This window comes from Eriocheir sinensis, unplaced genomic scaffold (genome assembly GCF_024679095.1).
Source record: "Eriocheir sinensis breed Jianghai 21 unplaced genomic scaffold, ASM2467909v1 Scaffold698, whole genome shotgun sequence".
Classification (NCBI taxonomy): domain Eukaryota; kingdom Metazoa; phylum Arthropoda; class Malacostraca; order Decapoda; family Varunidae; genus Eriocheir; species Eriocheir sinensis.
Window position 1 is genome coordinate 227604 of NW_026112051.1, and position 14804 is coordinate 242407.

Consider the following 14804-nt stretch of genomic DNA (forward strand, 5'->3'; position numbering starts at 1 on the left):
CTTGTTTTTTTTGTTTTTCTTTCCTTAACTTTTTTATTTGTTACTTTCCTTGTTTTCTTTCCCTAACCTGTTATTTTCCTCTTTACTTTTGTTTTTCTCTTTCCTTAATATTTCTTGTCATTATTTCGTGTCTTCTTGCCACTGGTTTTCCCCTTTCTCCTCCACTTCTCCATTTTATCTCCTCCTCTCCAGTTCTTCTCCTCCCTCCTAGGGTCGGGAGCATTTGCCCCGCACATCAGCTGTTCCCAAAGGCCAAAAAGGAGGTCAGTCGGGTCATAAGGAGTGTTCTTTTGGGTTCACGGTGCAGAGGAAGATAGATTATGACCTCCTCCTCCTCCATCTCTCCTCCTTTCTCATATCTTCTTCCCTTCCTTCTTTCTTCTTCTCTTCCTTCCTCTCCTTCCTTCCCTTCTTCTCTTCTCCCCCTCCCTTTCCCTTGCCTCCTCCTCTCCCTCCTCCTCCTCCTCCTTCCTTTCCCTTCTCTCTATCCCTCTTCCTCCTTCTTGGGTCTAATGATAATAACAATGATAATAATAATAGTAATATATATTTTTTATTTATTTTTATTGAGCATTCCTACATTATTTTAATATTACAGGAGGAACACACACACACACACACACACACACACACACACACACACACACCAGGATAAATGGGGGAAAAAAGTGACAATTGTAGCAAGAAGTGGAGATATGGAGTGCTAGTGAGAGGGAATGAGTAGATAAATAAACTGTAATGAATGGGAACGTGGGAGGGAGAGCAGAAGTGAGTAGTGCAGGAATATAGATGAGTTTAGATAGCCAGATCCACAGGGAGGTGAGGTCAGGAAGAGAGCAGCGAAGGGCAGAGTTAGGAAGGGAAGAAGTGTGAGCACGGAGGCCAAGAGGGGATCAAGAAACAGCTTTAGCCAAGTACTGTACATGACACGCAGCAGAGCAAGGGGGAATACATGCAGTGGAAAGGTGTTATACAAGAGGTGTGTGTGGTGTGTCAGGACGAGGCAGAATGAAGCATGTATGAGCGGTTTGGTGTGGGTGTGGCAGCAAAAGAAGTGGAGTGTGCTGCGCCCAGATGGTTTGGACACGTGATGAGAATGGGTTTGTGAAGAGAGTGTATGAGGGAGGGGCTGTCAGGGAAAGTGAGAAGAAGAGGAGGAGGAGGAGAAGAAGACTGCATGGGTATATAAGTGAAGATTTAAGGAGATAGAAGAGGAATTGAAGAGCGAGAGTGCCAGAGCAGGGACAGATGGAGGCACTTCTGAGATATAGATACACACACACACACACACACACACACACACACACACACACACACACACTGACTGACTGACTGACTAACTACTGAGGAAATATAGTAGTAGTAGTAGTAGAAAGAGAGAAAGAATAAGAAGGAAGAGAAAGAGACGGAAGGCTGTGCTCTCTCTCTCTCTCTCTCTCTCTCTCTCTCTCTCTCTCTCTCTCTCTCTCTCTCTCTCTCTCTCTCTCTCTCTCTCTCTCTCTCTCTCTCTCTCTCTCTCTCTCTCTCTCTCTCTCTCTCTCTCTCTCTCTCTCTCTCTCTCTCTCTCAAGATCCACAGGATGACCCCCACAGTATGTTGACAACCCCCACAGACACATGCTTCCACAGACACATATATGGTCCCCCCCCCTCTTTCTCTCACTATAGAGCTAATTCTTTCTCATTATTTTTATTATTTCTCTTCCTATCAGAACCCCGACAAAAGATGAAGAAGAAGAAGATGAAAGAGAAGAAGGAGGAAGTGAAGAAGAGAAGTTTGTCTTTCAATAATAATAATAAAATATATGTTGAAAGAAATCAGTTTAAATTCTGTCCATATAACACACACACACACACACACACACACACACACACACACACACACACACACACACATATACCCTCTCCTCCTCTTCCTTCTCTTCTTTTCTTCTTCTTCTGCTGCTTCTTTCTGCAATACATTAAAACATATTACTATCCAAATCTAGAAGAGGAGGAGGAAGAAGAGGGACGCATGGAGGGAAGGAGAGAGAACAGAGTGGACCAAGGGAGATAGAGTGAGGGAGGAGAGAGAAGTAGAGAGTGGTGGAGAGAAAGAGAAGGGAAAAGATGGATAAAGAAGGGAATGGAAGAGAGAGTGGGAGGGAGAGGGAGAAGGAGGAGGAGGAGGGAGGGAAGGAAGGAAAGAGAAGGGAAAAGGTGGATAAAGAAGGGAATGGAAGAGAGAGTGGGAGGGAGAGGGAGAAGGAGGAGAGGAGGGAGGGAAGGAAAGAGAAGGGAAAAGGTGGATAAAGAAGGGAATGGAAGAGAGAGTGGGAGGGAGAGGGAGAAGGAGGAGAGGAGGGAGGGAAGGAAAGAGAAGCGATTCTAACATAGGGAGAGATTTGGATGAGGTATAAATCCTGGAGGGGAGAGAAGAGGAGGAGGAATGGGTGAAGAATGTAATGAAGGAAGAGAGAGAGGAGAGGGAAAGGGAGGAAGAAAGGAAGAGAGAGGGAGGAAGAATGAGAGAGAGGAGGAGAAGGAAGAAGAGATATTATGAAAAAAAACTAATATAAATCAAAATAAACCTTCTAATCCTTCTATTATCTCCTTCTACTAATCACCAAGGCTATTATACTGATGCTAGATGTAGACAACCTCTCCCTGACTCTGCTTCAGGGAGGCAAGGGGCAGTGTGAGGGCAGTAAAGAAAGTAACCTTGCCCAGGGTCAGGCACCACAAGGACTCAAACCACAAGAAAAGACTGCAAACATAGAGAGGATAATGTGTTTTGCTTCTTACCATCTGACAACAACAATATCTATAGCCATTGAGAACTGAAGAAATGTTTTGAGAGATCTAACTAATACATGTCCAATATATAGTTCTGGATATGAGGCAGCTTTCTATATTATGTACTGACAACACTACCAGGCACAGAACACACCAGCAGGACATGAGGGATAACTTTCACCAATCCTGCGCCTTAACCCCTTGACTGTGGATTTCTTACAAGAAGACATCACCAAGCTACAGCAATGGAACAAAAAATGTCTGCTACAATTCACTGAAGAAAAATGTAAAGTCCTGCACCTTGGGAAGGGATATCCAGCACACCAATACCACATGGGAAACACTCCACTATCACCACAGAGGCAGAGAAAGACCTGGGACTGTATGTTACCAGGCTACCAGTGAAGGCCAAAGCCGTGCCAATTGCAGTGGTCGGATTAAAAAAACCCACACTCACCTTGAAGCAGAGCGCCGGCCAGTAGCGGCTGTGGGTACGAATGACGTCATTGGTGGTCTGCACAGCACTCTTGTTGGGCACCAGCTGGGGCTCAAGGGGGGGCAGCAGATCCCCCAGCAAGGCCTTGGCACACAGCGTCCTGCAGCAGCTGATGGTGGTGAGGTTGAAGCCGCCCTCCAGTGCCAGAACCATGCGGCCCTTGGCCAGGCCAGACAGAAGGGCCATCATATGTCCAAAGCAATTAGGACTCATGCAGCAACCTGGGAGTGTGTGTGAGGCTGTTACTTTAGGTATGAGATGCATGAAGGGAGGAATAAGGGAGGAGGAAGAGGAAGGGAGTCCTGTAATATGGAATGCAATGGTTAGGCTGTGTTACTTTAGGTATGAGATGCATGAAGGGAGGAATATGGGAGGAGGAAGAGGAAGAGAGTTCTGTAATATGGAATGCAATGGTTAGGCTGTGTTACTTTAGGTATGAGATGCATGAAAGGAGGAATGGGGGTGAGGAAGAGGAAGGGAGTTCTTTAATATGGAATGCAATGGTTAGGCTGTGTTACTTTAGGTATGAGATGCATGAAGGGAGGAATATGGGAGGAGGAAGAGGAAGAGAGTCCTGTAATATGGAATGCAATGGTTAGGCTGTGTTACTTTAGGTATGAGATGCATGAAAGGAGGAATGGGGGTGAGGAAGAGGAAGGGAGTTCTTTAATATGGAATGCAATGGTTAGGCTGTGTTACTTTAGGTATGAGATGCATGAAGGGAGGAATATGGGAGGAGGAAGAGGAAGAGAGTCCTGTAATATGGAATGCAATGGTTAGGCTGTGTTACTTTAGGTATGAGATGCATGAAAGGAGGAATGGGGGTGAGGAAGAGGAAGGGAGTTTTTCACTATGGAATGCAATGGTCTGAGATGACAATACACCAGGATACAATATAAGGATACTACAAAATGCTTCATTGCATACACTTGGCAGCCCCTGAAGATGAGTTATTAAGGCAGATAAAAAATAAATAAATAAATAAAAAAAAAGCAAAAAGAACAATACAGAAATTTTGGATAAGGAAGAACACTAAAGGAATAAAGAGAGGAAAACAAGAAACCCAAACAGTGAAGAGAGTGCTGTTATGAAGCCAAAACTCCCGACCATGAACTGAAAATATAATTATGGAGAGATAACTGAACTGAACAGATAGTGACAGAAAAAGAGAAAGAGGCAGCTGCAGGTAGTCATACAGATAGTGACACCATCCACCAACCTCCAAGTAGGTCCCCGCACCAACATCAAGGCTGGCAGTGACCAGGACCAGCTGTGGGTTGAACTGGTAGGCCACGGGCAGCACCACCTGAGTGAGAGCCTCTGCGTCACCCATGCCACTCTGAAACAACACAAGAAAAACACTGTGGCTTTAATAAACACGACTTCTTCCTCCTGAACTGTGGCTGGGAGGAAGGACACTGGACGATGAAATACCAGAGCTGAGGACCATAACTGATTCTTGCATTGGGAGCTTGGATAGCAGGGTGAACCTTCATGTGCTGGACAGGGCTGTGTGGATCTAGACATTGATCAGTGGGAATCATAACAGGAAAAAAGTGTCAGGTAATTGTGACTGAATGAAAATGCAATACTTCAGCACCAGTGTAGGGAGAAAAATACTCAGAGGACTTAGTACTCGAGGGTTAATTTTCTGATTTGTAGCTGGGAGGAAAGACACGGGATGGTGAAATACCTGAATCAAGGGTTTAGCTCTCTCTCTCTTTCTCTCTCTCTCTCTCTCTCTCTCCCCCCCCAGCCAGCCTAGTTTCCTTTTTATCATTCCTTCTTTCCTTAAATTTCCTTGGACTCTTCCTTTCTTTCTCCATTTAATTATTCCTCTTTCTCCTCCATCTTTCCTTCCTTCCTTCCTTTCTTTCCAAGTGAGGGCTGGAGCACTATTTCAAGTTGGTTAACATGTGTTTGAATAGGTATTTAGAACAATCAAGACACCTCTCCTTCTGAAACTGATCTCTCTTTTGGCCACTTAGGCAATTATGGATAAGTAAAATATTGTGCCAAAATTGTTCCTGGTCCATGTAATGTGTCTATGTATTTTTGGGGGGGAGAAAGGACGGACTCTATCTACTTTACCTCCCATTAACACAACCTTGGTGATGCTGCTGTTATGTCCATTTATTCTGTTTGTCTCACAGTAAGCAAACTGCATTGCATTTCTTTCCTCTCCCTCTTCCTTCTCTCCCTTTTCCTGAATGGTTCCTGTCTCTCGAGGGAAACAACCTCTCTTGAAATAGCTGTTCATTTATTTGGGAAAAAACAAACTCTGGGCACCTGGCTCATAGTTGTCATCATCTGATTAACCTTAAAAGATGCAGCATTGAAAGACTCCATCTAACGTCTTCACTACCAGGTCAATGAACACAGTACAGATAAACTTATCAATTCATGAAAGGTAATACAGCAAATGTCAGGAGATAACTGGGAGTACCTACCTATCACACTATCTCTCTATCTATCTATCTATCTAGGCATAGTATTTGGACATGAAGAGCTCTCAGGTCAAAGGCAGGTCCAGTGAGGGTCAGAGAGTAGGACATGAAGCAAGCGACCAGTGAGCAGCATTCTCAAACTGCAACAATGTCTGTGTAAAAGTAATTCCAAAAAAGGGGCAAGGGAAACTTGGTCCCATGAAGGTGCAGCACACTTATTAACCCCTTGGCTGCAGATTTCCAGCCAGAAGACAGACCTCACCAAGCTACAGGAGTGGAACGAAAATGTCTGCTACAATTCAATGAAGAAAAATGTCCTGCACCCTGGGAGGGGATATCCAGCACACCAATACCACATGGGAAACACTCCACTATCCACCACAGAGGCAGAGAAAGTCCTGGGAGTGTATGTTACCAGGCTACCAGTGAAGGGATATCCAGCACACTAATACCACATGGGAAACACTCCACTATCCACCACAGAGGCAGAGAAAGTCCTGGGAGTGTATGTGACCAGGCTACCAGTGAAGGGATATCCAGCACACTAATACCACATGGGAAACACTCCACTATCCACCACAGAGGCAGAGAAAGTCCTGGGAGTATGTTAACAGGCTAACAGTGAAAGCCAAATCCGTGCCTGTCGCAGCAGACGGGCTAATATGTGAAATGTTCAACAAATAAATAGGAACCAAATATGAGGACACAGAGTCAAAGGAATGCAGTCATATGTAAAAAGACCCATTTTACTTATGAAAAAAATTTAGTAGACTGAACATTCTAACACAGGGAAAACAAGAACATTTTGACCTCTCCCTTCCTATTGGAAAGATTCTACGAGCAAACCATTTTGTGACCATTACTCAACATCTGGAAGGGTAAAGTTTGACCAGGTGCAAAAAATATCAAACATGCACAAGAGAAAGGAAACTAGAACATAGTTATCTACGTGAAAGGTAGAAAAAGTATCTGCCTCTACTACACACCTAGGTCGGAATTGTCAAACGACTCCGCCCTTCACATCAACTATTTCCAGAGGCCAAAAAGGAGACCAGTCGGGCTCTGATGCATGTTTTTTTTAGGTTCACAGTACAGAGGAAGGGTCAAACCACCACCAGGGCCATAAAACTACTCCTGGAAATGCCCACAACTATCATGAACGCCTTGTCAAACAGGTGACCTTGGGTGCGGAAATGTTTAAGAATGTGACCCCTAGACTAGTAGAGGGTGACCAGGGGTAAAATAAATACACTGATCATGCACAAGAGGAAAGAAACAAAAACATTTTCATCATCTACTTCAAAGGTAAAATAACAAAGTGTCTGCATCTACTACACACCTACACTGGCCCTGTATTCTCAAACCTTTGGGCACCCAAGTACACATATTTAACAGGGCTTCCATAGGCGTTGTGGGCATTACTAGGGGTAGTGTACTGTACCTGGTGGTGGTGTGGCCCTTCTTCTGTACCATGAATATGAAAAAATCCTCATGAAAACTCAATTAACCCCTTGACTGAGGATTTCCTACCAGAAGACCTCACCAAGCTACAGGATTGGAACAAAAGGTGGCTGCTACAATTCAATGAAGAAAAATGTAAAGTCCTGCACCTTGGGAGGGAATATCCAACACATCAGTACCACATGGGAAACCAGGCTACCAGTGAAGGCCAAATCCGTGCCAATCGCAGCGGATGGGCTAGTCTTTTTCGGCCTTTGGGAATAGTTGACGTGGTGGGAGGTGGAAGCGTTGAGAATACCGACACTGGTGGAGACTAAAAGCTGACCGAGTGTGTTAAAAAAATCTAGCGTTGACACAGGCACACACACTAAAAAAGGTCCTGCTCACCACCATCCTTTCCCCTGAGAAGAGGAGACAGAATGACCCACATTGGGGAGACTCGTGCATTTGGGAGTTAGTAAGTTATGTCTTCACGCATGCGACAAAAAGTCAATTCCTGCTATACTTTTATTGGTGCAGAGAAGAGCAATGAAAAAAAATGTCCTCGGAACACTGATTTATGTGATGTTTTATTGATTTAGGTATTTATTGACCGGTTTCTTTCGTTTTATTTATTCATTTGTGTGTGTGTGTGTGTGTGTGTGTGTGTGTGTGTGTGTGTGTCGTCAGCAGAGATATGGCCCTCACCTTGTTGCGGGTAATGTTAATGTTGTAGCCTTGGCCAGGTCCCGTCCCCACTCGTCGTAGTTTGGGTCCTCAGAGGATGGGAAGAAGAGGCCGTGGTCGTGGCAGTGGAGGGACACGTACAGCACCCTCGGCTCGGCCACAAACACATGCTGGATGCCGCTGCAGGGGTGCACATCCCAGACCACCACCAGCACCCTGCAGGCCACAGAGATGGGTGTTGAGAGTACAGTAGAATGCACACACACACACACACACACACACACACACACACACACACACACACACACGTGTAGGCGAGATGTGAAAAAAGCTTTGCTTCCCAAACAGAAGCATTGAGCTATGGAATAGACTGGAGGAGGAGGTGGTTTGTGCAAGAAACATTCATGATTTTTAAGGAAAAGTTGGATAAGAGAGGATATGGAGGCGGGACAGCGTGAGCGTAGCTCTTTTCCCGTACGTCACAACTAGGTAAATACACACAGACGGGACCACACGAGCGTAAAGCCCAGGTCCTGTAAAACTACAACTAGGTAAATACAACTAGGTAAATACACACACACAATCACACCACACACCCACATGCACACACTCACATAACAATAAATCAAGGTGGACGGAAGAAACTAGTGTTTGCAGTATATATAAGTGACATGACAGAAGGGGTGACAAGCTATATGAATATGTTTGCTGATGATGCTAAACTAATGAGGAGGGTGGCTAATGAAGAAGACTGTGTAGCCCTGAGCCAAGATCTCGACAGAATAAACAAATGGTCACGAAAATGTGAAATGACATTCAGTACAGAGAAGTGTAGTGTGATGGAGCTTGGTAAGAGCAGTAGACGAATATCGGGGAACTACTCTCTCAGTAATGAAAGAATCATGAAAAAAACAGAGGAAAAAGATCTGGGAGTGACAATAACAAACAGGTTATCCTTTGGAAAGCATATAAATCGGATAACTGGGGAAACATACAATCTTCTTAGAAACATAGAAGTAGCATTTACATATTTAGAGGAAGAAATGGTGAAGAAACTAATAACATCAATGATATGTCCAAGACTGGAATATGCAGCATTAGTGTGGTCACCTATATTGAAGAAAAAAATTATAAAGTTGGAAAGAATACAAAGAGCAGCGACTAAATTACCGGAAACTCTGAGAGAACACACTTATGAAGAAAGACTGGAGAAATTGGGACTAACAACACTGGAGAGCAGAAGAGAGAGAGGGGACCTAATAGCATTGTACAGGATACAAGAGGGATTGGACAGGGAAGACCTAGTGGTACGTGACAGAAGTGTGACAGGAGGCAATGGTAAGAAATTGAAGAAGAGCGACTGTAGGAGAGACATCAAGAAATACAGTTTTCCATACAGAAGCATAACAACATGGAACGGACTTGACGAGGAGACTGTGTGTGCAAAAACGATTCATGACTTCAAAGCCAAACTGGATAATAAGCATTATGGAAACGGGACAGCACGGGCCTAGTACAGCTCTTTTCCTGCATTTCACAACTAGGTAAATACACACACACACACACACACACACTCACACCCACACCCACATATACACACACTCACACCAACACACACACACACACAGGACAATAAAGAAAGGGAGAGAGAAGGAGGAAAATGATAAAAGGAGATGAGAGATTTTTGATAAAAGAAGGAGATGGGATAAAGGAAAGAAGGACTATAAATAGATGATTCCAGATAGATAAAGGAAGGAGATGGGAGAGAGGGAATGAAGAATAGAGAGATAGATAAGACCAAAGAGATTACAGATAAAAGAGGGAAGGAGAGATGGAAGAGAAGGAGGAATAAGAGAGACAGGTGATGCAAAACAGATTCAGGATAAAGGAAGGAGAGGAAGAGAAATAGGCGATGTGAAGGAAATATTTGACAAAGGAATGATAATGATGAAAATAAAAGGCAGAGTTAATGTGGTGCCAGGGCCAAGCAGCGCCCACCTTGGCATCCCAGCCTGTTGGCGGCGACGGCCACGTTGTTGTAGAAGCAGAGGCCGTGGGGGCGGTCCGGCTCGGCGTGGTGGCCGGGGGACGGATGATGCCCACGCCGGCCCTGGCTCGGCCTGCAAACACCTCGTCCACGACCTTCAAGTAAAGAGATTATATCATTCCTACATTGTTTTCCTCCTCTTTCATTACTGTCAATTCCAAATGCATTCTTGAGGGAAGTATATTATGACTAGAAAAAGAGTACATATAAGTGTGTGTATAAAAAGTATAGAATGCAGAATTAAAAAAAGATTACAGGCTTTTACTATAATTTTTTTCCTTCTCCTTCTCCTCCTCCTCCTTATCCTCTTCTTCCTCCAATTTGAATACAGCATTATTTTCTATTACAGGCTTTTACTATAATTTTCTCTCCTCCTTTTCCTTCCTCCTCCTCCTCCAATCTAAAGACCCAACCATGAGCAGAGACTAGAGGAGTGACTCAATGCCATTCCTTTTCATCACCTGTCTCACACACCTCCTCCTCCTCCCCCTCCTCCTCCTCCTTCTTTCTCTACCAACGTGAACACAACATTACTCTCTCCTACATGCACTTATGGTACTCCTTTCTCCCCCTCGTACCTGCAGCAGTGAGCCGGCCGAGAGCAGGGCACAGACGTTGGTGGCGGGGTGGAGGTAGACAGACTTGTAGTTCTCCTGAAGGGTCTGCAGCTCCTCCTCCCGCTGGGCCTGGAGGCTGAACATGAAGGCCACGTGTTCCTGGCTGTGCATGAGCTCCACCTCCTCACGCTGGGCCACCGAGGCTGTGCAAGGATGGATAGAGGGAGGGAGAAAAGGGTTAGATTAGGATTAGACTCTTTCTTTATCAATATCTCTTTGACATCATCTATAAATCTCTCTATTTCTCATTTACTCTCTCCCATCTCTCCTTCCTTTATCCAGAATCTGTTTTGCATCATCTCTCTCTCTCTCTCTCTCTCTCTATATATATATATCTATATATATATTTATATATATATATATCTCTCTCTCTCTCTCTCTCTCTCTCTCTCTCTCTCTCTCTCTCTCCTTCCTCAGTTCTAATTCCAACGATGAGAACAACTTCTTTGCCTCAACTCAACCCAACTGATCCTACTGGCTGACACTGCATCAAGTTTATAAAGCAGGTCCAGGAATATAGAGCTGCATACCCTCTATGCTTTACTATGGGTGGCTATACAGGTGTTAGCCAGTGCAGGTGTGAAGGGAGACTCATACTAAGCAAGGCGAACAAGGAGAAGTAAACAACTGAACAGTGAACGACGGAGCAGTGACATAAACATGAACACACACATCATACAGACAGTGCCTCCACCACCCACCTGCAGCCGCTGGCCTCACCCCAGCACCCCGGCACGCCCCAGCACCTCCCACACCCACTGGATGCGCTGTGGCCGCTCTGGATGTTCCCTGTAAGGGGGGGAGAGGGGAAAGAGGGAATTAGTGTGTACCTCTGTGTGTTGTGGTGTGAGGGAAACTTGTCTGGTAAAAAAGGTTGCTCTAGTACGAGGGTAGAAAGCTGCCTCAAGGGGTTATGTGTGGTCAAAGTTATGGTGGTTAAGTGTTGGTTAGATAAGTGAGGAAAGCTTTGTCTTCTAGCTCTGGTAAAGAGTATTAAAGCTGCCTGAATGGGTGACATATGTAACAAGGAATTGGGTGAAAATAAATAAATGGTATGTAGAAAGTTGGAAAGTTTGGTTTAGTCGGCGCAACATCTGTGGTCATATGCCGGAGAGACAGAAGGGAAGGAATTATAGAAGGGAACAGATCCCAGGAGACGGGACACAACCCCCGATTAATACCTGGTACCCATTCACTGCTGGCTGGACAGGGGCGTCGGGTATCGGAAAAGTCGCCCAAATTTTTCCACTCCGCCCAGGAATCGAACCCGGGCTCTCTCGGTTGTGAGCCGAGTGTGCTAACCACTGCACCACGAAGTCCTCTATAAATGGTATGTGTGAGGGAAACTCTGAGTCTTTTTGAGGTAAAAGCTCTGGTAAAAAGATGCCATGTGCTGCCTCAGTGGGTTTGGTGTGGACAAAAAATTCGGTCCAAGTAGATATATATGTGAGGGAAACTTGGTCTTCTTGAGGTAAAAACTCTGGCAGGTACCAAGAGCTGCCTCGGGTACATCAGAGTACTTAAGACTATCTTCATTATGTTTTGTCTGTGAATGAAAAAACACCTTAGTGTGTAGTGCACTTAACCTTCCGTAAGGCTGCGTGTTGCTCCACCTGCTCGTCACACACCAGACACAGCCTCGGAGACTCACTCAGCACCACGGCCTCTGAAGACAAGGCACAGAGCTCCTCAGTGACTCCTGTTTGCTGTGACTGAGCTTCCTATGAAAGGTGTACACCCCTCCCTCTTCCTTCTCCTCCTCCTCCTCAGCCATTATTATTGGTCCACTGCAGTACAAAGGCATTTCCTAATGTTCCCAACCTCTCTCACATCTCCTTCACTCCCTCCCTTCCCTTAACTCTCCTTTCCCCTCCTTCCTTTCCCTTTCTTTGCCTCCTTCTCCCTTCCTCCCTGCTTCCTTTTCTTTCCCTCTCAACCCCCCCCTTTCTCTCTCCCTCTTCCTCTTTGCCTTCCCTTTCCTTTCCTTCCCTCCCTCCTTTCCATTTTTCCCTTTCTTCTCTTCCTTCCCTCTCCCTCTCCCTCTTTCTCCTCCTCCCCTTCCTTCCTACATACCTTCCCTCCTCAGCTGCAGCAGTTTCTCACCAATCCTCTCCCTGAGCTGCTGTGTCTGTGGTGTCAGGAGCTGCATGGCGTCTCTGGTCTGGAGGCGTAAGGGCCAGACACCCACCAGGCCTTGGAAGGAGAGGCTCGGGGTGAAGGTGCTGGGGTCAGCCTCGCCCCGCACCTCCTGCTGGCATAAGGACCCCTGGTACTGGAAGCAGCGCCAGTGTGCCCGTTGGACATACACCAGGCTCAGCAGTGTCTCCTGAAGGCTGGGGAGGACAGGGAAGGGAGAGGAAGGTCAATGTTGAGAAAAAGAGCAGGTTAACTATAGGAAAAAGACATTGTTTCTGAGATCCAAGAAAGGCCATCAAGGAAAAATAAGACAATGCTACAGGCCCAAACAGCTTCCTCTTAATGAGCAGACATGGATAGGGAAAATAAAATAGACAGCAACAGTAAAGTAAGGAGAATAATAATAATAAAAAAGAGGGACAAAAACAATATTAAAACAAAACAGTTCAATAAATCCTGCATCAGAGATAAGGCAGACAGAGAGATAGATAAATGGATATAGACAGACTGAGATAGATAGATAGATAAAGACAGATATAAGCAGAGATAGATAGACAGGCATAGAGATGGACAGATTGATACAGAAAGATATAGACAGACAGACAGCTATCAGGCACCTTGGTGATGGCTGCAGGGGGGTCCAGCAGGGGGGCAGTGGTGGCCCAGCAAGGCACTGAGTGAGTGGGCAGCACTCTTGGCCAGGACGGCAGGCAGCTCCCACCCTGCACACACAACAGGGATTGCTTATTACCATTACCATTATTATTATTATTATTATTATTATTATTATTATTATTATTATTATTATTATTATTATTACTATTATTATTATCAATATTACTATCATCCTGCTATGTAATAATAATTGTCTAAGCTATTTTTTAGATTTCTGCGCCAGGGCCATCAGCTGGGAGGTGAGGTGTGTGTACAGGCCTGGCCACACCTCCAGCACCAGCACCACCTTGCCCCGCGCCAGGGCCATCAGCTGGGAGGTGAGGTGTGTGTACAGGCCTGGCCACACCTCCAGCACCAGCACCACCTTGCCCTGCACCAGGGCCATCAGCTGGGAGGTGAGGTGTGTGTACAGGCCTGGCCACACCTCCAGCACCAGCACAACCTTGCCCACAGGGCCATCAGCTGGGAGGTGAGGTGTGTGTACAGGCCTGGCCACACCTCCAGCACCAGCGCCACCTTGCCCCGCGCCAGGGCCATCAGCTGGGAGGTGAGGTGTGCGTACAGGCCTGGCCACACCTCCATCTCACCCTGAAACACCAGATGGTAAAATAAAGTATAATAAATATACTGTATTATTATTATTATTATTATTATTATTATTATTATTATTATTATTATTATTGTGTTTGGCTTCCCTGTTGAGAGTGGTCCATAATGGGAGGTTTGTGATATAGTTGAGTAAAATAAAGTATACATATACCATCTATTATTATTATTATTATTACTATTATTATTATTATCATCATTATTATGAGGTTTGACTTCCTTGCTGGAGTGATTCATACTGGCAAGTGCCTGGATGAGGAGACAGAGCTGAGAACATCCATGAATTTATAAAAGTAAGTACAGTTGTATGAAAGCAGATATGGAGGCAGGTCAACACAAGCTTAGGTAAAATCCTGTATACTATGACTAAGTAAATGCATACAGAAAACAGACAAACTGACAAGCAGGCAGGCAGACACACACACACACACACACATACACACACACACACACACACACACACACACACAGATCCCCACAGATACACTGTGACCTAAAATGACCTTGGAAATAGAGAAAATTGAGTTCAAGCTAAAAATATTCATGAATTTAAAGTTAAACTTGATAAACTGAAATTTGGAGACAGGACCATACCAGTGTAAAGCATCCTGTATATCACTAGGTAAATACACACACACACACACATACAACCTCCACCCTAACACATACACAAGAGCCCACAAGTGTAGCTCAATTCCTATATATCACAACTATAGTCTGTTCACTTAATTCTGACCCAAGCTGACAACATAAACCTAAGCGTGTTCATAAGCACAGTGCAGATTAGCAGAAAGTGCTGCGTGAGATAAACACAAACAGGTTAAAGAAAACTTGGAAGCCACAGCAGTAGCCAATCAGCACTCAGCTTGCAAACACACT

At 45.0% G+C, this 14804-nt stretch overlaps 1 protein-coding gene across 3 annotated transcripts; it reads right to left on the reverse strand.

The window, feature by feature from the left end:
- Positions 1 to 547: 547 nt before the first annotated feature.
- Positions 548 to 13423, reverse strand: LOC126993903 (uncharacterized). Of its 3 annotated transcripts, XM_050853070.1 has the most exons (10): positions 13262 to 13423; positions 12582 to 12841; positions 12095 to 12174; positions 11210 to 11297; positions 10470 to 10651; positions 9843 to 9986; positions 7866 to 8060; positions 4490 to 4609; positions 3232 to 3491; positions 548 to 1950 (listed from the first exon to the last, which is right to left on the reverse strand). In XM_050853070.1, the coding sequence occupies exons 1-7, from the start codon at positions 13402 to 13404 to the stop codon at positions 7935 to 7937; spliced, it is 1023 nt and encodes a 340-aa protein (XP_050709027.1). In that variant the 5' UTR covers positions 13405 to 13423; the 3' UTR covers positions 548 to 1950; positions 3232 to 3491; positions 4490 to 4609; positions 7866 to 7934. The 3 variants fall into 3 exon arrangements, with proteins under 3 accessions (XP_050709027.1, XP_050709029.1, XP_050709028.1); XM_050853072.1 differs by lacking the exons at positions 548 to 1950; positions 3232 to 3491 and adding an exon at positions 3498 to 3844; XM_050853071.1 differs by lacking the exons at positions 548 to 1950; positions 3232 to 3491 and adding an exon at positions 3873 to 4025.
- Positions 13424 to 14804: the final 1381 nt, after the last annotated feature.

Bases quoted from the DNA above. Each gene is read 5' to 3' on its own strand.
- LOC126993903 (XM_050853070.1), bottom strand. From the start codon at position 13,404: ATGGTAATGGTAATAAGCAATCCCTGTTGTGTGTGCAGGGTGGGAGCT. The intron at 12,175-12,581 runs GTATGTAGGAAG...CCTTGTCTTCAG, and splicing joins GCTGCAGCTGAGGAGGGAAG to AGGCCGTGGTGCTGAGTGAG. The intron at 8,061-9,842 runs GTGGGCGCTGCT...TGTGGCCTGCAG, and splicing joins CAACAGGCTGGGATGCCAAG to GGTGCTGGTGGTGGTCTGGG.